This window comes from Equus asinus, chromosome 3, assembly GCF_041296235.1.
Source record: "Equus asinus isolate D_3611 breed Donkey chromosome 3, EquAss-T2T_v2, whole genome shotgun sequence".
Taxonomy (NCBI): Eukaryota; Metazoa; Chordata; class Mammalia; order Perissodactyla; family Equidae; genus Equus; species Equus asinus.
In genome coordinates, this window is record NC_091792.1 from 85,639,498 (window position 1) to 85,666,654 (window position 27,157).

Sequence of the window (27,157 nt, forward strand, 5' to 3'; positions counted from 1 at the left end):
AATATGAAATGGATTAATCATCTTGCTTAAGGAAGTTTAAGAAACAGTTTCAGCTTAAAAGAGAGGGTTAACCTCCTAAGGAGCCTGGCTTTCTCTCAAAATGTCGGTGTTCTTTTTAGTGTCTGTACCTATTGTGCCAAATATAAAGAAACCTGGTTGATAATTACAAGATAATGATCCAGGTCGTTGTCCCTTTTAGCCTGTGATGTCATAAATTGTTATCCATTCTATTTGGGGCTCTATATCACTAAATCTTACTATCCAATATACTCTCAATAATTGGCTCAAAATCCTGATGCTATTTTCTCTCTCCTCGCTCCAACGTATTTTTGGCATTTTAAAGACACAGCAGAGAATTTTTTAGTTAAAAAATGCCATGATCAGGGGCCAGCCTGGCGGTGCAGGGGTTAGGTTCGCACCTTCTACTTCGGTGGCTTGGGATTCACCAGTTCGGATCCCTGGTGGAGACCTATGCACCACTTGGCAAGCCATGCTGTGGCAGGCATCCCACATATAACGTGGATGAAGATGGGCCTGGATGTTAGCTCAGGGCCAGTCTTCCTCAGCAAAAAAGAGGAGGGTTGGCAGCAGATGTTAGCTCGGGGTTAATCTTCCTCAAAAAAAAATAATAAAAGCCATGATGAATGAATAACCTAATGCTAAAACTTGAGGGAAGAGGGCTTTCTTGCTCTGAACCCTTCAGTCTTCTCCCCCCAAATGCCATCAATCTGGAGTCATCCGTTCACCAGGGATTCTCAGAGCCATCTTGGGGATGCCTGTTGAAATATCCACTCTTGCCAATTCCTCTGAAAAGCACTATTTGGAGATACGAAACCAGCATGTATAACATGAGAGCTACAATTAGCAAAATATCAGGGTCTGGCAGAAAAGCAAGCACAGCATGCAGGAAGTATAAAATCTAGCAATAAAAAAACAATTCAGATAGGGAAGTCTTGAACTCATTCCTAATTTCATCAAGGGTTTAACCTGATTTTTAAAACCTATTTTGGAAGAAATTTCCAAGAACAGAAAGGCAAGAGCAACAAGGAACTCTCAGGGCATTAGCTGAGAGCCCTGGCTGCATTGGACAATCCCCAGGGCAGGCTCCTGAAAACACCCATGTCCTGGCCCCCAGGAGAGAATGGTTTCATTGGGAACAGTGCACAGCTTTCTTCTCATCCGTCTGTTTGCTTCTTCAAGGCTGTCTAGTGATGGTAAAGTACAGCCAGGCATGAAAACCAGGGCCTGAGGAGACAGTACCGTGAAAGCGGAGTATAGCGGAAGTACTTAGATGTTCCATTCAAAAACCACAGGCCAGACGCTTTCCTTGGTACCGTAAGTAGAGACACAGCCAAGACCTGATGCCCTTAAGGAGATCGCAGTCTAGAAGGGACCAAAGAGAGGAGGGAAAAGAGAGAGAAAAAAGTGTGCTTTACCATTCGCTCTGGTTCTCCTCTCACCGGTAGAATAAATTCACGCAACCCCTTGATAGTTCTGTGGTATAGAGTTACACGGTAGAGAGCTCCTGCTTTCTTCAAGATCCTTTCGCCTGTCTCTGCCTATTAAATTTCTCAGACTGAGGGATAGCAGCCTTCTGAGGGAAGAGGGGGAATCTAGGGCTTGAGTGAATTAAAATCTAGCTGCAAAAACCCAGGGGATTGTTCTGAACAAGGCAATTCCAGGAATGGCAGGCAATGGATGACATGCCTCTTTTTATAGCCCAGCCTTGATGATCCTAGACAATGATGCCCTCTGTATGAAAGGACGTTAGTGACTAAGAGGCTGCCTCTCCACACCCATTCCATGGGGCATTTGTGAAACCAGAAAAACATCACGTGGCAGGCAGCTTTTCCTCACCTTTTCACTCTGTCAGATTCTTGAGTCTACTCTTTGAATGTAGAGACACAGAGTAACTGCCCTTAGTCACTGGATTAGTTTTCTGGGGCTGCCACAATAACTTACCATGAAATTCGTGGCTTAAAAACAACAGAAAATTACTATCTCACTGTTCTGTAGGCTAGAAGTCTGACATCCAGCAGAGCTGCACTCCCTCTGGGGACTCCAGAGGAAAATCTGTTCCTTGTTTCTTCTAGCTTCCCGGGGCTGCCCAGGCGTTCCTGAGCTTGTGTCCTCCTCGCTCCAATCTCTGCCTTCATCTTCGCACCACCTTCGCTTCCACGTTTGTCTTCTCTGTGTGGTTCAATAAGGACACTTATCACTAGATTTAGGGCCCACCTGGATAATTTAGGCTCTCAAGAACCTTAACTTAATTGCATCCACAGAGACCCTCTTGCAAGATAAGGTAACATTCAGCTGCTCTCGGGATGCATATGTGGGCACATTTTTTAGGGGCCACCATTTGGCCCACTATAGTCACTAAACATCTGTCAAGATAAAGTCACTTAATGTGACAGTTGAAAAGGACAATGAACTTTAACAGACCCCTCATCAAGAAGATATACAGATGGCAAGTAAGCATATGAAAAGATGCTCCATATCATGTGTCATCAAGGAAATGCAAATTGAAACAACAATGAGATACCACTACACACCTATTAGAATGGCCAAAATCCAGAAGACTGTCACAACAAATGCCAGTTGGAATGTGGAACAACAGGAACTCTCGTTCATTGCTGGTGGAAAAGCAAAATGCTACAGCCATTTGGAAGATGGTTTGGCACAAAACTCAACATACTCTTACCGTATGATACAGCCATTGCATTCCTTGGTATTTACCCAAAGGAGTTGAAAACTTATGTCCACACAGAAACATGGATGTTTATAGCAACTTTATTCATAATTACCAAAACTTGGAAGTGATCAAAATGCCCTTCAGTAGGTGAATGAATAAATAAACTCTAGTACATCCAGACAATGGAATACTATTCAGTGCTAAAAAAAAAAAAAAACAAAATGAGCTGTCAAGTCATGAAAAGACATGGAGGAAACTTAAATGCATGTTGCTAAGTTAAAGAAGCCAATCTGAAAAGGCTGAATACTGTATGATTCCAACTATCTAACATTCTGGAAAAGGCAAAACTATGGAGACAATAAAAGGATCAGTGGTGGCCATGGGTTCTCGGGGAGGAAGGGATGAACTGGCAGAGCACAGAGGATGTTTAGGGCAGTGAAACTACTTTGCATGATACTGTAATGGCGGTTACATGTCATTAAATTTGTCCAAATCCATGGAATGTACACCACCAAGAGTGAACCCTAATGTAAACTAGGGACTTTGGGTGATAACGATGTGTCAATGTAGGCTCATCAACTGTTACAAACACACCACCCTGGTGTCACCAATTGTAGCAAATACACCACCCTGGTGGGAGATGTTGCTAACAGGGGAGGCTATGCATGTATGGGAGTGGGAGGTCTATGGAAAATCTCTGTACCTTCCTCTCAATTTTACTTTAAACCTAAAACTGCTTTAGGAAACGGTCTATTAAATACCATGAAAAAAAGGGCCATGATGATGGAGGCAGTGAGTAGCAGTGATGGGGCCCGGAAATGAAAGCATTTACCTGGCTATTTTCTGCCATTTGGTCAATATTTCTAAGTTAACTATAAATGTAACAGGCAATGAAAACATCCCCCAGTGTTCTTTCCTAGCTTTCTGAAGCTCCCCCAATCTGTTGCACTGTACTGTGGGCCAAATACAAGAAAAGAACTGCTCAGCCAGGCTTCTGCATGTTGCTCATTTTCCTCGTGCCCATGGCAGCCTTGCCAACCTCTGCACTCTAACAGTTCATGCTGTTTCATGGAGACCCAAAAACTCTGACAGCCACGTTTCTCATGAAAATTCTTTCCCCACATAGTTGCCAAAACCAAACCGAAATAGCCAATACAATCAAAAGAGCTTCACTTGACAATTTCCTCTACACACACACACACACACACACACGCACACACACGCACACACACACACACACGCACGCACACACACGCACACACACACCCTTTTGCTTGGCCTAGCAACACAATGGGAATGTAAACACGTTGTTAATGCAGTCGCTCTCAGTTGGCTTCCCAGATGGCTGGAGTTCAATAGATTTTTCCCCCTGATTTCCTCAGCTTCTCCTAGCAAGTGCTAAACAGCCATTACGCCTTTTCCTGCACATTGAGATTCATCTGCAGCTACTAAAGCGCCTCCAAAGTGCTTCAATTTTGCATGAGCGCTAAGCTGGGGCCTGGGAGACATTACCCAGTGCTGAAGGCCCAGATCATTAGAAGGAGCATGTAAATCCTCTGAACCAGAAATAAAAAGTGCAGAGATTTCCTTTGTGAAGTCCCAGCTGCAGCATTATGTAAAACACGCACCTTTGGCAAGATTGTATGTGGTCCCTTTTACCTGCTAAATTTTATTTTTGCCTTTTGTTCCCTCACTTTGTCATATATGTTCTAATTTTTTTAAAGCACTGTGCTTTATTTCATAGTCAGGAACATATTAATAATAGCCGTGAGCTATCACTATTTTTCTCAGGACGCCAGATCCCTCTTCACTTTTAATAGGGACGGAGGAAGTTCAAAGTGCTGCTCAGGGAGCACCCACATGATAGGATTTTTAAACAAACCTGAAACCTGCTGAGTAGCAAGAAGCTTTGGGGTGTGGCGATGAGTTGACGTTTATGAGGTATGTGCAGGGGACATAAATCTATATTATTTAAGTAAGTATAGATGTAGGAAGTGTACAGATGTTGGATTTTGGAGAGAGATGGGGATAGAAGATAAAGGGGGTTATGAAAATTGTTAAGAGAAAGAAGCGATTTTGTTCCTCTCCATTTTTCAGTAGTTTCATCCCTGTCCATTATTACCTAAAAGTCCTATTTGTATTTTTCAAGGTGAACAGATTTTTATCTGGACTTGGTCTGTATTCCATCTCTGCTCTCCTGCCAGTGTGCTTGTCAGACCATCTTGCTGTAAATTAAAGCAAGCCTGTGGTCAGCCGGAGCAGGACCTGCGAGAGGGCGGCGCGGGAGGGCTGGCATTCGGAGAGTCCTGCAGTTCCGCGCGGTGTGGGCCTGGGCCGACGCCACCAGCCTGTGGAGTTGTGACCCAAAAGCACTCATGACGGGAAGGTTGACTCTGCATCCTTATTTGGTATTTCCTTTGCGTAGGGTTTTTTGAACAGTTACGGTAACATTTTATTTTTTTTGTCTACAGTATATTCATTCAAGAGTAATAAACCAGGTTCCTTTTATATGGTTGCTCTATACTGATTTCTCTTTTTCCATATATGTATGTAATAGATCAAACTATCTTTATTTTAGGATTCTGAGAGTAAAAATGTACATTTGTGATTAGATTCAGCAGTTCATTACTTATCTCTAAACATATTTCCAAGGACATTTATTAACTACTGCTTTATTCCACACTGCATATGCAAGTGGGATCTGACAGAAATGTGACTAAATGGGCTTATAATAGGGTGTGAAGTAAATGCATTCCAACTGGTAGATAAAATAAAATAGTTGATGAAAGATACACATATAAATATACACAGTGATGTTAGGTGCATGTATTTACTGTCTATATGGCATATCCACTTTGTGCTCAAGCCCAGTTTTGTTTGTCAGCACGTGGTATGGATCCTTCAGACTGGGTAGTCCCATCCACTAATTTCCCTTTACTAAAAACATGGCTCGTCATGCATATGTCATCATCTATTAGTGTTAGTATAATCACAAAATATGACTTACTGTGATTCCACACCTCATGACGTTGAGCTGTACATATTAAATAGTCAGCTTTCCTGGTCTCCCTGGAGAGTGTTTATTCACTAGGCATATATCCTTTGAAGAGGATATGTTTGTAAAAGAAAGGAAGGAGAAGAAAACTTTGCCTGGAGACATGAACAGGCACATGACTGTTCACTTGGCAGTATGATGTAGTTACATAAATATCTCAGGGAATTGGAGCTCATGGTGGGAAATAATCGTTTTCCTTCTTTCTTTTTCTTTGTGATGCTAGTGCAGAATGGACATGAAGATATTACAGTTTACACACAATATTCAGAATCAGGTGTCACTCTTCTGTCGTTCAAGTTTAAGTTTTTCTATGTCTTGTGAAAACACCAAAATAAGATTGATTATAAAGAAAGTGATACTGCTAATAAAACATTATAACCTAGTGTTTTCCATCAATTTGTTTGTTCAACATTTTTGTTGGAAGTGCTATCTTGAAAAATATTTCAAGGAAAACATTTTGAAATTAATATTTTTGCTACATACACAGATTCCTCTGTTTTATAGCATTTTGAGCATAAATATTAAAATCACACATTCAGATATTTGGAAACTCTCAGAATTAATAGAAATTCTTCTTTGTATATCTGACAAGATGTTGCCAAATAAAAATCTTTTTAGGATTTTGGAGCTAAGCACTGAATCATGGTAAAAAAAAGACCAAATGTTATGGGATTAATAAGTATTTTCTTCATCCATTTATTTCCTGGTATTCATTTATGAATACCCACTGCATGCCAAGCATGTTATACATAGTCTACATCATTTAAATCTGTATTATGCTAACATGCAGTAACAATTAGACCTTCCCAAAGATAGAATGGCTCAAACATGATAGAATGATACATCTGTTTACATAACAGTTGCAGGAAGGCACCCTTAGTTGTTGGGCAGGTCTGTTCCCTTTGACCAGTCATGGACCCAGACTCCTTCTGTCTTGTGGCTCTGCCATCCTCTCAAGCCTCATCCTCTTCTGCATCTAGCTAGTAGAAAAGGAAAGATAGCAAAGAGGACACTCACCACTTTCTTCAACAGCTTGGTCAAGAAAAGGTACATGTTCCTTCCACTCATATTCTATTGATTAGCATTGCTTTTGCGGCTACTTCTAAAGGAAAGGAAACTAGAAAACATGGTCAAGTTGTGGTCCCAGGAAGATGCTGGCAGTCTTTGCCACTCAGTCTGTCTATAAAGGTACTTTCTCTTAAAGACTACTTTTGATCTCATAACAGTCCTGTGGAGCACACTGGGAAAAGACTTTTTACCTATTCACTGATTTAAAGTTTAAGAAAATGAGAAATTTAATGCCCTACCTACAGTTACTCATGATGGTAGCCAAGCTAGGAACAACAATCTGGTTTTCTTCCTTTTCATCTGATATTCTATTTTTTCCTATATTTAACTCTCTGTCAGTATAGACTTCCATAACACAAAAAACAATAATCCAAATTTTATTTGACCTGATAATTTTTAGTATTTCAGTGTCATTGTGATTTCTTAAAAATCCAGTTCCTGGTTTTTCTTATTGAAGTAACTTTATTAGTTCTGCTGTAGTAGGACTTCTAATACTCATATCTATTTCTCCTCTCCTTCCTGGGCATACAGGAGTACTACATGTCCTGGCATCCATGCAGTTCAGCAGTACCAGGTGATTGCTTCTAGCCAACGGGCTGTGAATGAAAGTTGTGTTGCCACTGCCGAACCGAGGCATTTAAGAGCAGGTGTGAGTTCTCTGTGCTCTCTTCTCCTAGCTCAGACATCCTGGTAGCCATGGTTGAGAGGATGTAGATTCAAGATAGATGAAGCTCAGATCACTGAGAAAGCTCGTGTAGGACAGCTTCCCTGGAGACTTTTGTGCTGGAAAAATAGTCTTTGATTTTTGTAAAGCCTCTGAAATGAGGGGAGTTATTTAGTAACTGGCACAGCATAAATTATTCTAGCTTCTCAAATCATATGAGTTTGCTCATATTAAGGGGTCACTCTGCTAAGAGTTTTACATGTATCACCTCATTTAGTCCTTAAAACAACCCATTGACTTAGGAATTTTAATTCCCATTTTTCTGTTGAGGAAAGTGATACTTAGTGAGGTAAAGGAATTTTCCCAAGGTCATAAATCTACTCACTGGAAGAACTAGAATTAGAACCAGACCCTTCTCCAAAGATCATATGTCAGTCACGTTAATTGTATCTGGACCAGTATTGTCTTCTGGAATTCTCCGTAAAGCCTTATGTTTATCAAAAACTAAGTATATGTAACTTAGAATCATCAGAAGCACAAAGAGACGCTCTCTGTATTAAAAAAAAGAAGATTTAAATGCATTATAATTGGTTGCACTGTTTTCATTAAATCATTACTCCTTTGGCATGATAAAAGAATGATTTGAAGCAAAGATCTCAGAATATATAGAAATATTTTGGAAATTTCGGGACACAGTTATTTCTCAGTCCCTATATAAAGTTAAAATTGAAAATTGGTGTTTTGGCAGGAGTTCAAACTACATACTCCTGACTTGAAAATATGAAATGCTAATATTTTTCATCTCTACTTGAAATTTCACAAGTTAAAATTTTCGTTCTTCTTGTAAATTAATGAGTCATTCTTGCATATTAGATTTCTTTTTAAAAAAGAAAGAGAAAAAAGAATCTTTCATTGGTCCTGATCTGTGTTCACGCAGCTATTATAAACAATTTTGGAGGCTCTAAAAAGCATTAGGATAACTCCACTTTTCCCCCCCACTCTTAGCGTGAATGCCAAGCATGTTCAAAGTGTAATTCAAAGCTTTTGATGATGTCTTTCTGGCTAGGGTAGGAGGTATGACTGCCATCATGAATGGAAGTTCCTTTCCTCTTAATATATATTCGGACATAATCACATATCCTTTAAGTAAGTATGTAAAAGCATCCTGGGGAAAATATTATTTCATTAATTCAACAAATATCTGTTGTGTGTTTACAATGTGCCAGATATTGTTCTAGACCACATGTAACAAACAAATATCTCCACCCTGACAGAATTCATCTCTAGTTGGAAAGTAAAGAAAGACTCTAGAAGAAGTTATTGCACTCATCAATTTTAAATCTTCATTAAAATATGGAAGTTTGCTTGTCAGGCCCCAAATTTGTCAGAACTAGCCTACTTAGTAATTTCCCTTCAGTTTCTTGGTGTCCCTGCCTCACCTGTGTAATGGAATAGCAACATAAGGAACTCCTAGTGGATGAGCCGTGCGAGCATTTTGGTTTCTGAAATATGTAGACTCTCCCACTCATCACATCAGGGTAGGTGGCTCTCTCTACACTTCAATATAGTGGGGATCCTAGGGGGTTAGTAAAATCCTAGGTGACTTGGCTGAAGGACAAGAAACTTACATGCAAATCACTAGAACTCATTCCTGCTTTTCAAACTCCATTTCTAAATATCGTAGCCATACCTGCATTGCCCTGGACAACCAACCTTTCCACCCAGACCTAATTCCCAACTCTGCTGAAAATTTCCAAAACTAGCCATGTCTTTCTTATCTATGTGCCTAATATAATTTTCAATCAGGGTGCCTCACCCCTCTGTGAAGTCTACATTAGTACCTCCAATGGTAATTTTGTGAATAGAACATAGTTTTATTCTCAAAATAATTGTTATTATAATACAGTATAATTAAAAGGAATTTTATAGATTTCAAATACTTTTTTTGTTTTGAGGAAGATTAGCCCTGAGCTAACATCTGCTGCCAATCCTCCTCTTTTCTCTGAGGAAGACTGGCCCTGAGCTAACATCCATGCCCATCTTTCTCTACTTTATATGTGGGACGCCTGCCACAGCGTGGCTTTACAGGCAGTGCCATGTCCACACCCAGGATCTGAACCAGCGAACCCCGGGCCGCCGAAGCGGAACGTGGGAACTCAACCGCTGCGCCACCAGGCTGGCACCTAGATTTCAAATAATTTTGTAGCTAATATATCATTTCTTTTCTCACAACCTAAAACAGATTTTTAGCCTCTTGCAAGCTGGGAAACCAAGTCTTGAAGAATTTAAGATTTTCCAAAAGCCAGATAGTAAACACAGAACAGGAATTTATTTTCTTATCTAAATAAATCACTAGGTTGTTATGTGTTAGGTGAATATTTGTTAGCCCCCCCAGTTGTAATAATATGGCCTGGATGAGTTGAATTTTTTAAAAAATGAACCTCTACAATTTGGTTTAAAAATTTCCTTAAGAATATGAAATGTATTGCCTTTAAGATAAACAAATAGCCGTCCCCAATATCTTGTGTGTGAGCTTTATAAGTGGCAGTCATTCCAGAAGTGATTGCTCTTATGGCTTGTTTCTAAATCATTTGGGATAAGTACAAAATGAAAGCCCACAGTATGCATAGTTACTATTCTGGATATATGTGCCTGGTTTCCATTGTCAGACTGTTTTCAGAGGGTCACCAAGAATACTGCTGTTAAGGCTTATAATTAAAGGACCATGTAAGATCATAGATCTGAAAAATTTTGTGATAATAATTAAAATTAAAATGATTAAAATTCCATTAAAGTAAATCAGATTAGTCTTGTTTACTAGTTGAGACAGGTTAAACTTCCTAAAGTATATGTGATTTTAAAAAATGTCATTTAAAAATGTCATTTAACAGACGAACTCTGTATGACTCCACTCATAGGTGGTAGTTAACATATGGACAAAGAGAACTGATCAGTGGTTGCCAGGGGAAAGGGGAGTGGGGGGAGGGCACTAGGGGTGAAGTGGTGTACCTACAACATGACTAATAATGATGTACAACTGTAATTTCACAAGGATGTTAACTATCATAATCTTAATAAAAAAATATCATTTCACTAATTACAATTTACAATTTTCACAGGCTCCTCACTCCACAGGACAAACTTTTCTAGCTGCCATTTAAGGCTCACCAGGAATCTCTCTTCTCTCTACAGTCATGCATTGCTTAATAAAGGGGATACGTTCTGAGAAATGCGGCGTTAAGTGATTTAGTCATTGTACAAACGTCGTAGAGTGTACTTACACAAACCTAGATGAGATAGCCTACTACACACGTAGGCTCTATGGTACTAATCGCATGGGACCACTGCCATATATGCAGTCCATGGCTGACCGAAACGTGGGTATGCACTGCAGCAATTCCATGGTCTTTACTCAGTTCACGGAAACTACTCACTTCTGTACTTCTCCGTATTTTTCATCTCTGCCTTTTGACTTTGTGTCTCTGATTCCTCTCTAAGTCTTTAAACCAAACTATCCTTCAGCATCAAACTAAAATATTCCATTTCCCCATGTTTTCCCTGGTTTCTCCGTCTGAAGCTATTTCACTATAGCTTTCTTCATGGGGTTTTCAGAATTTTCCAAGTAACGGACGACTTTTATTCAGTAGATCAACATCTGGAAAATGCTAAACAAAACCACACTGAAAGCTGTAAAAAGATGAGATTGTGTGTTTATGTTGACCGTAGGGTTCTATGGGTTAATAAATTTAGAGAAATGGCGGCAGTTCCGATTAAACAGACTTCTTTATGGCAGAACCTCTGATCAATGCCTTCAATATCCTGATGGGTGTTCTGAGTTTCTAAGAGGAAGATGTATTAAGCAGAAATCCCCAAACTTATTTGACCAAAGAATACTATTTTGAGACACAGCTTGAGAAATATTGGTGCAGTGAAAAGAACAGGAACGTTGGATTCAGACAAATGTCGATCCAAATCCTGATTTCTGTAATTATTGGCTGTGTCAACAATCGTTCAAATTCTGCTCTCTGCTCATTACTTATATTATGGGTACAGCAATGCTGATCCCCAAGAACTTGTATGCAGATCTACTGAGACACAGGGTAGATGTTCAAAAAATACTAGTTACCTTTGCTCTTCTGAGTTACAATTAAATTTACCTGTATCTGGAACTTAACATTACTTCGTATTACAGCTATATATGTACCAATCATTCATTTAGCTTACATTAACTAGACAATATTTGTGCCCATTACTTTACTGATGGATATACAATGCGTATGACAGAGTCCCTTAACTCAGTTAACTCCTATTTTCATCTCTAGTATCAGACGATAAACTTCTGAAGGAAGGATCGTGAGCAGTTCATCCCTATGGCTACCTTGGTGACTCCCGTGTGTGAAGTAGGTGCTGAAGAACAGTCTCTACAATGGAGTGTCACCCACAGGAGGACAGGGACCTTATCTGCCTTCTTTACCGCTGTATCCACAGCACATAGAAGAGTGCATGGCACAGAATAGAGTCTCAGTAAATCCCTATTGAATGAATGACTGGACAAGAGTAATAGCAGGTCTATACTTCACAAGTACACAGTTAAAGAGATCTCCAAGAACACATTATTATTCCCCAGCCTTATTGATTGGAATCTTTTTAAAAATTTTGTTAAAATTAATTCTGTTGAAATTACTAATGAATTGTGTGAAATAAGGACAGAAAGGAATCCAAGTAGTTAGATTTACATAATTATTAAGAATTATACTTTCAAAGAAAAGTGTTGAAATATACATTCCAACATATATATAATAAATTTGATGTTTTAGGAAAAATCTTCAGATGAGTAATGCATTTGCTGTCTCAGTGGAATGTGCTTCGTGCCCTTCCAAATTAAACAAATTGCCATGATGTTTTTATAAAACTGCTTCTTTATATTCTAAAGAACATTGACACGCAAGGCAGAGGTTAATTGCAGAAAGCATTTTAGTTCCCATTTTGGTCTCAGAAAGGCTTCTTGGAACAGAGATTCAAAAGGTTTTTCATCATGATGGTTAAAAATAGGAATTAAATGATGGGCCAAAGCTGATAGGATTAATTTCTATCAACTCATTACAAACCTACATGTAAGAGAGAATATTTTGCATGCCCACCACTCCAATTATCCTTGATACTTGCAGCTCTAAGCTTGATGGTGGTTGGAAAGTCAAATCAAAAATAGGAGAACTTGTTCTCCTGTAACGTCTAAAAGCTGACACGCGTGCGAAGGAAAGGGGAAAAGAGGGTTGGCATTGTCAGAGTAAGTATCATTTGTCGTTCTATTTAAGTATCATCTTGCAATTAAAATTTCAAATTTCAAAGGGGAAAACTGTATTTATCTATGGCTGTCATATAGCTTTCTAGAAGCACTAGAAGTTTCCCAACTCCAGATACACAATCCAATGAATGTTTCCTTCTCAGTTCTAGACAAAACAAAAATATAACAAAACAAACACACATCCGCAGTGGACATAGAATGCCAAACAGAACCAACTGGCTAGAAATTATCACATAACAAGGAATCAGGTCTATGACCTAGGTGTGAAATGCTTCCAAGCAAATCTCTGGAACCATTCAGTCGCAACTATGTTATTCTCTAACTTTTGGGTAAATTTATCTTGATCACAAAGATGGTAAATGTAATTTTAACAAATTTATACTCACAATACATCTAATACATCGGTAAGTTGTAATTCCCAATTACACAAAGTAATTTTAGTTAATTAAATGGCCTGTTTATATATTAAATATTATATTAAAAATTCAAGGAAAACATTTTGGAGAAAAGTTAGTAAATTATATGTTTATAGTGTCTTCTTTTCCTGATACAGTTCAAAGATTGTCAAATGACGTATAACATAAAACAATGTCTTGATTGTAAAGTTCTGCCTTTCAAGAGGTCATCTTTTTAGTGAGAGTTATAAATTGCTAAAATAATTTTCAGTTCTTTATGGTATGATATTCCTTTAAATAATGATGGTTTTTTTGTGTGATTTAATTTATATTAGGACGTCTAGAACTGATGTGTTTCATATTTCAGATCATATTAGTGAAAACTGACAGGATTAAGCTCTGGATGAAAGCATGAAAAAGAGACCACACTAATTCAATAACCTGTTGTAATATATTCCAGAACATCCTTACCTGCAGCTTTGTACATTTCCCACCAACCCAAGTCCTAACTGCGAATGTGCTATAATGAGATTTGGTAGAGTGACCTCTGCAGCTCTTCTCCCAGTAGGGAGAGTGCTAGAAGAAGTAGAATTGCCAGGTCTGCACAATATGATGCCTCCAGACTTCCCTGTGCTACATGAAAGATAAAGTAATTGGGAGGAATGAGAAGTACAACTCAGGCACACAAAACACCTAAGTCTAATGTGCAATTAGGATGCTTTTAGTGAAACACGTCGGGTACCAGAAGGTGCAGACCTGATGACCACTTTTAAAAAAATCTTTTAAGATGATGCATGCTTTTTGAGGATCACCTATCTAATATACAAGATAAGTGAACAGCACAAAGCTGGAGGTAATGTTTGGTGCATCTTTACATTTCTGGGACTTAACATAATTTTTAGCATTAGTAGCCTTTTAATATACGTTGACAGCACTATAGATTACATTTCTGGAGGAATATGGATAATGTTTTGAATAATTATATAACAGTTTTTATCATGTGTTTGTGATCACTTTATAATAATCTCCTAGAAAAACACTATTTGTGATGCCTGACCACTATTATGAAGTTAAAAATATGCTAGAGATAATTAAGAAATGTCATTTACCAGATTTTATTGCCATATTCCGGTATAATCTCACAGAGATCCAATCAGAGGGTTGCATTTGCACCTGGATTTCTAAAATCATTTGAAACTCCCTGTTAACAAGTGCATGTTCGCACTCATTATAAGACTTCTTGGTATACCATGCTAATTACTTTCCTGCACTCTGACTCCCAAACCACGATGAATCCTATTATAAAAGCAAATCACCGCAAACTTCAAACAGCAACCATCCTCGAGATGCTGCTATTAAAGGAAGAAGATTGATGGGAAATCTTTGATGTTATCAGATATGATGGAAAATACGCATTTGTCTCTAGTAAATCCTGTAGACTGAAGCATTTCCCCCCCACCCTTAAATAACCTGAAACCAATTTCAAGTTCCCAAATGCTCTTCAAAGCAGCCTGCCTTGGAAGTAATGCTGATGGCATTTCGAATTTCAAGGCAGCTTGCTTTTTCCATCTCAAGACTTCAAGCAGATTTGAAATTTTAGTTTCAAAGAGAAAGGATATTACCTACTTTTACCCAAACCACTAGCCTCTGGTTTGATGAACAAAATGTCATGGTAATGAACTTACCTATGGCAATGAAAAGATGGTATGCAACCAAGTAACTCAGAGTCTGAATAATGCAGTTGATTCTAGGGAATTCTAAACTGTAAGTGTTTAGGGACTTCATGCTTCATTTCTTTCTTGTTCTCGTGTTGTTGACCAAAAGTTGGAATGCAAACTTTGGGCATATGGCAGTACAACTGTACACAACTGTAACTGAGCCATCTCCTCCTGAATGGGGCGTCTGTGCAGCTGAAGACAAAAATCGGTGTGTGCTTGACTCCTGTGCCCACAGGGAGCCTGGGCCGCACAATTCAGAACATTCATACCGTGAATAATCCCTGCAGCAGGAGGGTCTGCCTGTGGCTTCTTAAAAGGCTTCAGATTTGTGGTCAGCGGAAACATCCATGAGCCTATTTGGGCTAAAGGATACAGTGGTCCCCCTGCAGTTCCCCTGGCATTTAATTAGGTTTCCTGTAATTGCTTTAAGTAAGAGAGGGGCATTGAAACCTGAAGTTATCATCTTGGGACACAAAATATTTGTGTGTGGTTTTAATATCCTGAGCCCGTTTGCTGCTGCTCTGCGTTTTGGAAAGAGCCATCGTGGTGCTGAGGAAATACGCTCTGCAGGTTTGCCAGCCCTTTGGTGACTGTAAATGCACAGCAACAACATTTAAACGAAGAGCGTTGTTTCCAGTAACTGAACTTCTGCACGAAGAGAGAAGGTATCGATAAGTACAACGGGCAAAAGTCTTCCACATCGGAAGGTGTTTTAAAAAGAAAGGTTGGGGGAGAAGAGGAAGAGCTGTGCTCCATCTTTGCATGAATTTCTAGCTATCAGGAAAATGAGAATACTTACAATAAGAGGAAAATGGGAGGCCTCAACAGAGACCAGGAAAGTAGTGTTCATAAGTTGGGATTTTTACTGTGGAGGTTGTTTTGTTAGTTAGACATTGGCTAAAATAATATACTAATCTTTTCTTAGAGGGGTGGGGCGTTGGGATGTGCCGGTCATTTGAAAATTCTTTTTAAACTGATAATTGTGTAAACATAAAAGGATTACTAATTTTCAAAACTTTAAAATAATTTTAAATATACTTAAATTTTTTGATCCCTTCAGGATCTTGCCCTGCCTTTGGCTTGTAAAACCCACTTTCCTGGGCTTCCTTCCAGTTCAGGGACTCGTGAGTGGCCCCAAGGGCTAGTTGTTTCTCTGACTCCACCCCACCAGCTCCTGACGGGAAACACTGTTTATTCCCCCCCATGGGACAGCACCTACTTCTGTCGGGTGGTCCTTAATTTCCCTGGGCACTTTTACCCATTTGAGCATGTGCTAGGTTTTAGAATAAGATCTGGAACACTTTTTAGGATATCCAGATGACACCACTTTCATGTCACCTATACCAAGAAGTCAAGATCAAATATTTTAAGAAATCATAACTTTTTGGAAATAACTCTCTATCTTGTACGTATGATATATATAAATATTAAATTCTCGTCTGATTATGTCATCTACTTGCTTAAAATACTTTAATAATATCCATGACTCTCAGAAGGAAATCCCAAATCCTAAATATGGTGTACAACCGTGGTTCTGAGACTGTAGCATGCCTCAGAATTCGTGGAGGGCTTGTCGAAACACGGATTGCTGGCCTGACTCAAAGGTTTTTTCAATGAGTCTGGAGTGGGGCCCAAGAATTTGCGTTTCCAGTAAGTTCCCAGGTGATGCCGATGAAACTGTTCTGGGGGCCGCACGTTGAGAACCACCGGTCTACAAGACTGTAGTAGACTGGTCCCTTTCTTGTCTCCAGCTTCATCTCATGCCGCTGTTCTCTGTGCCTAGGGCTTAGTTGTCTTCTCCGGGATTCCCAATCTGCTTATGCTCTTTCCGGCTTCTTCCCGTACAGTCTGTCCCTCTCCCAAACCTACCTCATGTTGGATCCTTCGTACTAAATTGAGTCCCCTTGTTATTTGCTCTCATTGTCCCTATACTTCTCCTTTGTAGCACTGAACACAATTGTAATAAAGTAATAAATTGGGTAATCTGTAGTTAATCTGTGCCCTCCTCACAATAACATAAGTTCTTTGAGGGCAATGGCGACCTTACTCATCAGAGATTCACAAGTGCCCACTGCAATATCTTTTACATAATTGATACTTAATAAATATTTATTCAGTGAATAAATGAATATATGAATGAATAAACAGTACAAAGCAACACATTTAATCTTTCTTACTGTTCTCCTACTTGACCCAGAGAAAATTCTCCTATTCCCTAAGGGCGCCCCTGCTAGATCTCGCATGAGACACTCCATTCTGGAAGCGTGTGTGGAGACCTGACAGTTGTCGACATATGTTGTTTAGATGACCCTTCCTGCTCAGTGCGAAGAGGCACATTGCAGAACGAAACTCTGAAATAGGCTTTGATGTCTCGAGATAAATACCCCTGAAATGATACTCCCAGATTATTAGTTCAATTTTTATTATTTAGGATTACATAATTCTGTGAAATAAATTCTGAATATTTTAGCATTTTAACTGGAGGCAACTCTAACAGGATTTTTGTTACATTGTGATTATAAACATCTGGGCTTTCAAAATATTATACATGAAAACCTTGAAGTCATACATTCTTTGGATAGAATAGCAGAGGTTTGTTAACTAAAGCTAGTATTTCTTTCAAAAAAAGCAATGTGCCTTAATAACTGAAACCCAACTGTTAAAGTAATTTAGTCGTTAAATATACCACGTATTTGTAAATTGCTAGGTGATATTATAATAAAACCGGGTATGCATGTGCACATATATTTATGATTTATGCACTTATAATTATAGTTTTAGATGATTCTGTCTCATTTCATTTGAACTAAGTCTTCCTAAGAAGATTTAGATTCATAAAGCTGTGTGCAGCACATGGATGTCTTACCCACAACCTATACAACTGAGGGTAGAAACCTTAGAAGATGTGAAATTCAAGTTCACATTTGAGTATACAGAGGAAGATAATTTGGTGAAGGGTGAATATTTGGGGAAAGGTGTAATTCTGTGAAGTGGCAGAGCTACTCCATTCTCATCTTCTGGCGAATCCGGAAGATTTGAAAGAGCAAACAAGAGAATGAAAAAGTTGTGAGTCAAGTAACTGGAGGCAGAGGAAAATCAGAGGAGTTGAAAGACGGTATCTGGGATGTTGATCTATGGCATCAGGAAGGATCAGTGGGGGAAAAATTATGGTATAATGTTTTGTATTTCTTTAGTAAAATCTTCTCCTGACTTAAATCCACCTTTCTCTGATCAGGTCTCATTGTCCGGGAAGTGAGCATTGAGATTTCACGCCAGCAAGTGGAAGAACTCTTTGGGCCTGAAGATTACTGGTGCCAGTGTGTGGCCTGGAGCTCAGCGGGCACCACAAAGAGCCGGAAGGCCTATGTGCGCATCGCATGTGAGTCACTGTGCCCAAACACCGTGGGTTTCGGAAACTGATGGAATGTGGGAAAATTTAGACTTTGACTGCTCTAGCATCAAAGAAACCTGGTCAAAAACTGCTCCCAGATCTCTGCGTTTGAGCTACACTCTCCCTTAAGTCACTAGAATTTTATTTATTTATTTATTTATTTTATTTATTTATTTGGTGAGGAAGACTGGCCCTGAGCTAACATCCATTGCCAATCTTCCTCTTTTTGCTTGAGGAAGATTGGCCCTGAGCTAACATCTGTGCCAATCTTCCTCTATTTTATGTGGGATGCTGCCACAGCATGGCTTGATGAGTGGTGTGTAGGTCTGTGTCTGGGATCTGAACCCCCAAACCCCAGGCCACTGAAGCAGAGCGTGCGAACTTAACCTCTATGCCATCTGGCTGGCCCCTAGAATATTTTGGTTTTTGTTTCAAGGCAGTGAGTAGTTTTCCCTTAGGGACATGAAAGAATTAGTGCTACTTTCAAAAGATTATGAATTTTTTTAAATCTGGTAATAATTAGGTCATAGGAAAACCAAGTATATTCCTTTAATGAGTTTATTCTGCCAATGTCTTAAGACAATGTTGACTAGTTTTGCTATTGGAAATAGAGACTATCCAGAAAAAAACTTCTCAATTTATTTTGGAACCATTCTAGTGCTTCAAGATACACCACTATCTTCCAAACTGTATTAATTTCTAGAGTATTCATGTTCAGGGAGAGGTTAAAGGTGCCTCACAAAAGAGGCTTCTATAATCAAATAAACATAGGTAATACTTTTTTTGGACAAAGTTCAAGAGGTTTCTTCTTTGCCAAACTTCTCAGATTCTTTAATCTGCGAGTGTATGTATTATCCCCAAGACAAGATGTAGCCTGCAGCTCTTTCTGCAGACCCCTTTTCTCAATGAGTGCTATTCACACCTCTAGCAGAACGAATGCTGCTACAATCTATCTTAAATTCCATACTGAGAAATTTTCTCAAGTGTAAGACCACTGAAACTCATGTAATTTTACTATCTCATCCCCTTTGCATGTCTGCATTTTACTAAGTTCCATTTTGTAGTGGGTGTCAATATCCTTCACCTCTAACGCGTCACTAAGTCCCAACAGTCTTGGCTGTGATGCCTCTCCCCATTCTGTACTCATCTCTTCCCTTCCTTCTCCTTGATCTGGATCCCAACCATTGCAAATACTTCCCAGTTCACATCCATGGCTCAGGGCTAATCCCTATTCCAGTCCTTCCTCCATCTTACCACAAATGCAGTCTTCCCCACTTCCATCTCTGCTGAAAATTTGACAGTGTCTTGTGAGGTAAAGTCAAAATTCCTTACAATGACATATATCTTTGTATTAGCTTTCTAGGGCTATTGTGACAAAATACCACAGATTGGGTCGCTTAAACAAGAGAAATTTATTTCCTCACAGTTCTGGAGTCTAGAAGTCTGCGCTCAAAGTCCTAGCGGTACTGGCTTCTGAAGCTTCTCTCCTTGGCTGACGATGGTCACCTTCTCCATGTCTTCACGTAGACTTCTCTCTGTAACGGTCCAGGTCCAAATTTCTCTTCTTATAAAAGAGAAATTGGATTGGATTAAAACCACCCTAAGGGCCTCATTTTAAGTTAATCACTCTTTAAAGCCCTATCTCCAAATAAAGTCACATTCTGAGGTACCAGGTGTTAGAACTTCAACATGGGAATTTTAGGGGGCCACACTTCAGCCCATAACAACCATGTTTCATGGTTTACACATGCAACCTATGTTTCCAACTCTGACCACAAAGAATTTCTCCCTTCCAGTCACACTAGATTAGCAATATTTTGATTTCCATGCTTTCCAACTATTGTTCATAGTGAAAGCCTTCATCCTTCTTTTGCTTTCCTTCATTATTTGTAAAAATTCATTTATTCAACAAATATTTAGTAGGCATTTACTCTGTTCTTGGGACAATTGTGGGTGTTGGGTGTGGAGCCAGAAACAAAACATGTAGTGATCCTGCCCTCATGGTGATTATGTTCTGGTGAGGAAGAGCAAACTCCAAATAAAATAAATAATAATCAGGAACAGAGCAGATGGAAGCGGTATGAAGAAAAATAAAGCAGGCAAGGAGGATATGTTGTGCTGGGCGAGGGTGGTCAGGAAATCCCTCTGGAAGAAGTTGACAGTTAAAGAAACCTGAAGGAGGGGAAGGAGGGAGCCAGGCTGAGGGAAGAGAAAGTGGCACAAGTACAAATACCCTGATGCAGGAGTGTGCTGGCAGGTTCCAAGAAGACCAGATGGGCCAAGTGGCTGGAACACAGTGAGAGGAGACTCTTAGATGAGCTAAGAAAGGAAAGGCCCAGAGGTAAGGATGGGAGGGCAGTGTGGAGGTGGCCTGAGACCCTGAAAGTGTGTCTTCTTCGGCTCTTAGGATGAGGTAGGAACTTTAGACAGAGGAATCTATGATCCGACTTCTATTTTTGCAGAATCTCCTTTCTGCTGTGTTGACACCAGAGCATGAGGGGCAAGGGTAGAAACAGGAAGGCCAGTTATGAGGCTTTGGCTATGAGAAGTGTTAGGCTAGCATAGATTGGAAGCAGTGGAAGTGGTGAGACCTGGATTCTAGATGTATTTAAAGACAGAGGAGCGGCTTCTATTGAGAGATTGGATGTGGGATCTGAAAGAAAGACAAGAGTGATTCAAAAGACCTGAGCCTTTTGAAGGATGTTTTTCAAATGTCCCTAGTGAAGTCATTCCTGCCTCGTGGGTCTCTGGAGTGATAAGTGTTCCGTTCTCAATACTTTCAGAGCAGCTTGTCACTATGCTTAATATAGGGCTTGTCTCAATTGGATCATACTGACTTGTAATGTCTGTGTTTCATGACAGTGAGTTCCTTAAGATGAAGAATTCTATTTTATTTAACTTTATCTCTTCAGTGCTTAGCACAATGCCTAGAACATCATAGATGTTTGATAAATTTTGTTGAATTAAAATTGTTGTAAAGAATTTCTGGTGAAGTTTATCAAAATACTCTATGTTAACCTTTCTTCTCTGAGCATACCTAAAGAGATTTTCTCCATGTCTTAAGTGGATTCTCCATGAAACAGACTCTGAGATAAGAGACACACATGTGGGCAACGTATTGAAGAGTGTTCTTAGGAACCATATCTTGGAGAAGAGAAGGCAGTAGGTTTGGGCAGAGAGAGAAATTGATCTGGAGTGTAGCTAAACAAATGATGACCCCATAGGGAGCTCTGGAGCTCGGTGGCCTTTCAGAGTTGTCCCACCTGGAGGCAAAGAGGTTGAACATGCCTTTATTTCCCCACATACTCTAGTCATTGGATGTGGGCTCCTCTTCCGCTGCCAGCCCCACCAGCTTGTGTGAGCTGCGTAAAGTCAGCTCTCCTCAACTGAGGGCAATTCCAGGAGAGAGAGGCTGAGAGCCTTCACCTCCTGCACTCCCAACAGGTGGGCTCTGTCCCGAAAACGCATCTCACTGGCATACCAAAATATCCACAACAATCGTCTACCACAAATCTTGAAGGATTTATTTTATTATTTATGAATAAAAAAGGCACTTTCAAACATTTTAAAAAGAAAAAACTAATTACTTTGGTCAGATATTTAAATAAATTCAAAATTTGGTTCTAATTATCATCAAAAAAGGTACAATGATATAAAACTCTTTTGTTGCTATGTGTTCATTAAAATCAAATATAAATATTTTAAATTGCCAATATACAACCCATACTGAATTGCCTTGCCTAAAAGCTGAAGTTTAAAGACTGCATACTTCCAAATGATGAATCTCGTTGTGCCAATTTCATATGTACATAAATAAATATATATTTAATATATAAAAGTACATATATACAATTTTCTCTATGTATATCCCTATTCTCCACATAAAAATTAAATACCTATAAGAACCTCATCTTTCTTTGCAACGTGTTACATAAATGTTGCTATTTACTTCACAGCTTTTAACATAGTTTGACATTTTCAAATAAGAAAACAAACTCTTCTTCTAGTAAGAGATTAATTTGCCTATAGCCCTTTCCATCTTCATGTAATAAGACTGAAGAGCAGTTTGCTTGTACTTCCTTAATTAACCGAACTCACCTGTGTGTGGCCAAGGAATGCCATCCAGTGTGTAAAGATTTACTCGTATAGATTTACATCATGATGAAAAAAAGGTTAAATCTCAAATTCCGTCTGTCAAAACTGATCTCCACCAAGTCAGTCCTGGCTAATGTAGCAGGAAGCTTGCAGACTTTCCAGTTTGCTCTGAGTCAAGTGAGCTGTGGTGATTTACCCAGTAATATTTGACAGATGGCCGTCATGTAAACCGCAATTAAAGTGCAACTGTCTCAGGTGAAGAGAACTGTGATGCTAAGGTTAAATAAGTACAATTACCTCTCGTCTAATTAGATTTATATTCATCGTGTGTACCATCGAGGGGTCCATAGTTCTTTCATGAAAAAGATCTATTTTCAGAAGTCTATAATGCAGAAATGAATATTGACTATTCATTTATTTGTTTGTTTGTTTGCTTTGATTGACACCTGAGCTAACAACTGTTGCCAATCTTCTTTGTTCTTTCTGCTTTTTCTCCCAAAATCCCCTCAGTACATAGTTGTATATCTTAGTTGTGGGTCCTTCTAGTTGTGGCATGTGGGATGCCGCCTCAACGTGGCCTGATGAGCGGTGCCATGTCTGCACCCAGGATCCGAACCAGCGAAACCCTGGGCCACCATAGTGGAGTGTGTGAACTTAACCACTCGGCCATGGGGCCAGCCCCCTATTTATTTGTTTGATTATAATATTTCATACATTCAAACTATATAAAATATAAAAATAAGTTTGTGAGACAATCAGGGCAAATGGAGAAAAGAAAGTATGAAAGTTCAGATTCAGCTAGGCATGAGCTCTAGCCTGCTCTGGAATCCTGACATTTGCTAGAGGGAAGCGCCGAATGTCCTGGTGGGGCTGTAGCTTCCATTGCAGACAGAGAAGTTTCTTCCGAGAGAAATCAAATTGACGCTATAATGACCGTCTAAAGTAGAACCCTTCTGGTAATACAGCTGCCAGTTTCAGGGGGTTGTTTCTTCCAGTGTCCCCTGTTGTAGACCAAAAGGAAAATTCCGAGTGTTGAGATAGGAAACTGTAATTCAGGCAAAATTCTAGCAAACACTGTCTTTCTCCAGGAAATGTCTTGGTTTCGCTATGGCTGCTTTCGCTGCTGTTGTGATTGTTGATAGTGTCATGGTTGCTGTTGTTGGGGAAGAATATAATGTGAAAAGAGTAGCACAGTGGAGTGGTTAGAGCACAGATTTGGGGCCACGTCGACTGATGTTCAAGTCCTGGTTCCATCACTTACTAGTGTGACCTTGCTCAAGGGCCTTAACCCCTCTGAGCCTTAGTTCCATCAACCGTGAAATGAAAATGATAGGCTTATTTTTAAGATTAAACTAGATAAACTTGTAAGGCATATGGTATGGTGCCACACACAAAGCAGATGCTCAGTAGGTGACAATAGGTGTTCACAACAATAGATGTAACCATTCGTACACTTATTTGTGCATTTTGAAACACATTGATACTAAGTTAACTTTAAAAACCGAAAAGTCTCTCCTTATCTTGCCATTTCATGTCCCAAGCCTGGACTGTCAATCCTGCAGGTTGAAACTCTCTGCTGATTCACATATAATTCAACTGTGCTTTTTCTCCCCATGCCTGAGGATGGAGGAGCGCTCCATGTGGTCGCCCTTGTCCTGGAATTCGGGAGGTATAGTGGATTTAAGTGCACAGAGAATCCAGCTTCCTGGGAAGGTAGGATAGTCCTTAGGATTTTTTCTTTATCATGTGTGCAAACCAATAAATCACAGCCATCCATGGTCACAAAGGCCACTGGCTACGGAGAGGAACAAGATAGTTCCTGGAAAGGGTTGAGGAGGATCAGGCCCTCCCTGCCCTCCTCCCCCAGCTCCCTGGGATCGGAACCACCTTGTGAGCTACCTGTGAGTTTGGACCAAGCGTGCTCATATGTGCAGTCTGTAGTGTCTAGCACACTGCCCAGAACAGCAGTGTCCAAAGAAATATAACGCCAGCCGCATATGCCGTTTAACCTTTTCTAGTCGCCACCCTTAAAAAAGTAAAAAGAAGAAGGCAAAATTAATTTTAATAATACATTTTATTTAGTCCAATATATTTAAACAATCGTTTGAACGAAACCAATATAAACAAGTGTTAATGAAACACTTTACATTCTTTTTCTCATACCAATCTTTGAGATCTGATGTGCTTACACTTACAGTACTTCTCAATTAAGATGAGCCACATGTGCTCCATGTTAGCTCAGGGCTAATCTTCCTCAAAAGAAAAAAAACCTACTCTCTTAGCAAATTTCAAGTGTACAGTACTGTATTGTTAACTATAATCACCATGCTGTACATTACATCCCCAAAACTTATTCGTCTTGTAACTGAAAGTTTGTACCCTTTGACCAACATTTACGTGGATTAGCTCATTCGCTCCTTGCAGCAGCTCTAACTGGTGGGTGTTGCTGTCCTCATTCCACAGCTGAGGAAATTGAGAACAAAGGGAGATTTAAAATCCTGCCTGAGTTCACAGAGCCGGTCTACGAGAAGCTGGTCAGTCTAGCAATGGACTCCATGCCTTGAACCAACACAAAGGGTACAAATACAAGACGAGTTGACAATGACTTTTATGTGAGGTGGCAGTTCACTAAAATATCTCCTCTTCCACACGTGCAACTTTACAGCTCACTGTTATTATAGAGAAGTGTGAGGAGGCCCTGGCTTCCTGCATCGCTCCTCGCTGCTTGGTCTGCTACCACCACACCAGTTTCCTTGCTTCCGGAATGCAGTACCCTCATTCCAGATACAGGTTGTTTGCAATGACTGGTCCTTTCCACCTGGAACATTCTTCCCCAGCTCTAGTGTGGCTCTCTTCCTCCTTTCATTCAGGTTTCTGCTGAGGTGTCACCTCTTCAGAGGGGTCAACCCTGACCAATTTACCTAAAACCGACTGACCCATCCCGGCCCTCTCCTAACCCCAAGGCTGCTTTATTTTCCTTAAGGACGTTTCTCTTCATCATTATTTGTTTTCTTTTATGTTGACTGTTCCACCAGTGGAATATAAACTTCACAAAAGCAGGCACTTTATTTTCTTCACTGTTATATCCCAGTTGTCCAAAAATAGTGCCTTGCACATGGCTGGTCTTAGGTAACTGAAGACAAATAAATGGAATGAAATTGAATTAAACTGAAAGCATATGACGGGACAGAGTGATGCTGCCATTCAATGCTAATGATTTCTTCTTTTAGTAAAAAAGTTTTATTGCCCAAGGAATCCAAGGACCTCGGATGACTAAAGTGATTGCCTCTGTGCTCTCCCCACTCCAAACCTCTGTTACACTTTTGTACTTGTCTATTTTCTCCATAGCACTCGTCAACTTCTAACCTACTATATATTGACTTATTTATTATGTTCATGGTTTGTGGTGTGTTCCCCTCACCCACTTAGGAAGTAAGATCCAGATGGGCAAGATTTTCGTTTGGCTTGTTCGCTGATGAATTCCAAATGCCTGCAATGATCCTGGCAAAGTGTAGGAACTCGATAAGGATATTCAAGGAATGAATGAATTAGTATTTCCATACTGGGGGTGGTAGTTCTCCAATTAAATATATGCGTAATCTTGTGAATTATTGTTTGTTTTCATATACAGGGGTCATTACTTGTGGCCTTATATGTTACTTTTTCATTTCCTACCTGTCTACTTGACATAAAACAAAAGTAATGATATAATTTAGCCAAATAATACATTTCTTCACCCAGGTGTTCTGAAAAGTTTGGGTCATACCGTGACAGTATCTGGCAAGCTGATGTCAAATGCCTTGGTAGAGGTCGGCAGGCTTGCCAGCGCACCAGAATAAATTACCTGTTTACGAACAAGCATGTCTGAGCTGTGGTTTGATCACTTGTGCAACGACTTCAGCCCCCAATAAGCCCATTGTAAGTTATAGAGACCAAATTTAGAAATAGATGAGATTAATTGCACAATTTAGACTTTTTAGATAATAGACGTCTTTAATAATAATTTCTCCTTGTTTCATATATATCTCAACCGTTCTATTAAATAGCTCATCGTATGGTTCCTCTGTCAAGATTAAAACCTATCTGATTGCATCAGTTTGTATTTTTCCAAAACACATTTACTTTTGTATTTGGACAGAAGTCCCCAAGATTCATGGAGCTCCTACAAATGTGTAGACATTTGTAGCCCATATTTATTCTGAGAGGTAGACATCCAATTGATTGAACACTGTTCTGTCAGTTATATTTTGGGGGGTGAGCATCTATCTATGTGTTATAGGGGGGCTGGTAGCCCACTGAACTAAGATGTGTTATTAAAGGAATGTTTTATGCTGGACGAAAAGGGAAGTTTATGGCTAAAATGCTTATTTGCAAAAAAGCTTGTCTGCAATCGTATTTTTTTTGTACTCTGAGAAAAGAGCCTTAACTTTCTGATATGTCAGGTTCCTCATCCATAAAGTTGGCATGTTTCTTATTATTTATCCCTAAAACATACCTTAAAAAATATGGTGATGACATATAATCATTTTTTTCTGAAACTAAAGATGCAGTGTGAATATAAGCGTGGCTTGTATGGCGGGGGGTTTTCCCTCCTTTTCTCTGTAATGGATGTCACTTGGAGTTCTAGCTCTAAAATATTTATTTTTAAAAAAACTCTTTAGCAAAACTTTCTGAATACAACTATGTTTGTTCTATAAATGCCCCCAAAGCCAAGAAATAAATAAGAATGACTGAAATTGTACGTCCCCTCTGCGAAGACTTTGTTCACCCAGAT

At 39.5% G+C, this 27,157-nt stretch overlaps 1 protein-coding gene across 5 annotated transcripts in view; it reads left to right on the plus strand.

Moving 5' to 3' along the window:
• Positions 1–27,157, plus strand: part of UNC5C (unc-5 netrin receptor C) — a 358,229-nt gene that overhangs the window by 220,029 nt on the left and 111,043 nt on the right. For all 5 annotated transcript variants that reach the window (XM_070505334.1, XM_070505335.1, XM_014834219.3 and 2 more), the window contains one exon: positions 18,133–18,276. In XM_070505334.1, coding sequence (XP_070361435.1) covers positions 18,133–18,276 — 144 coding nt within the window. The remainder of the gene's footprint in view (positions 1–18,132; positions 18,277–27,157) is intronic.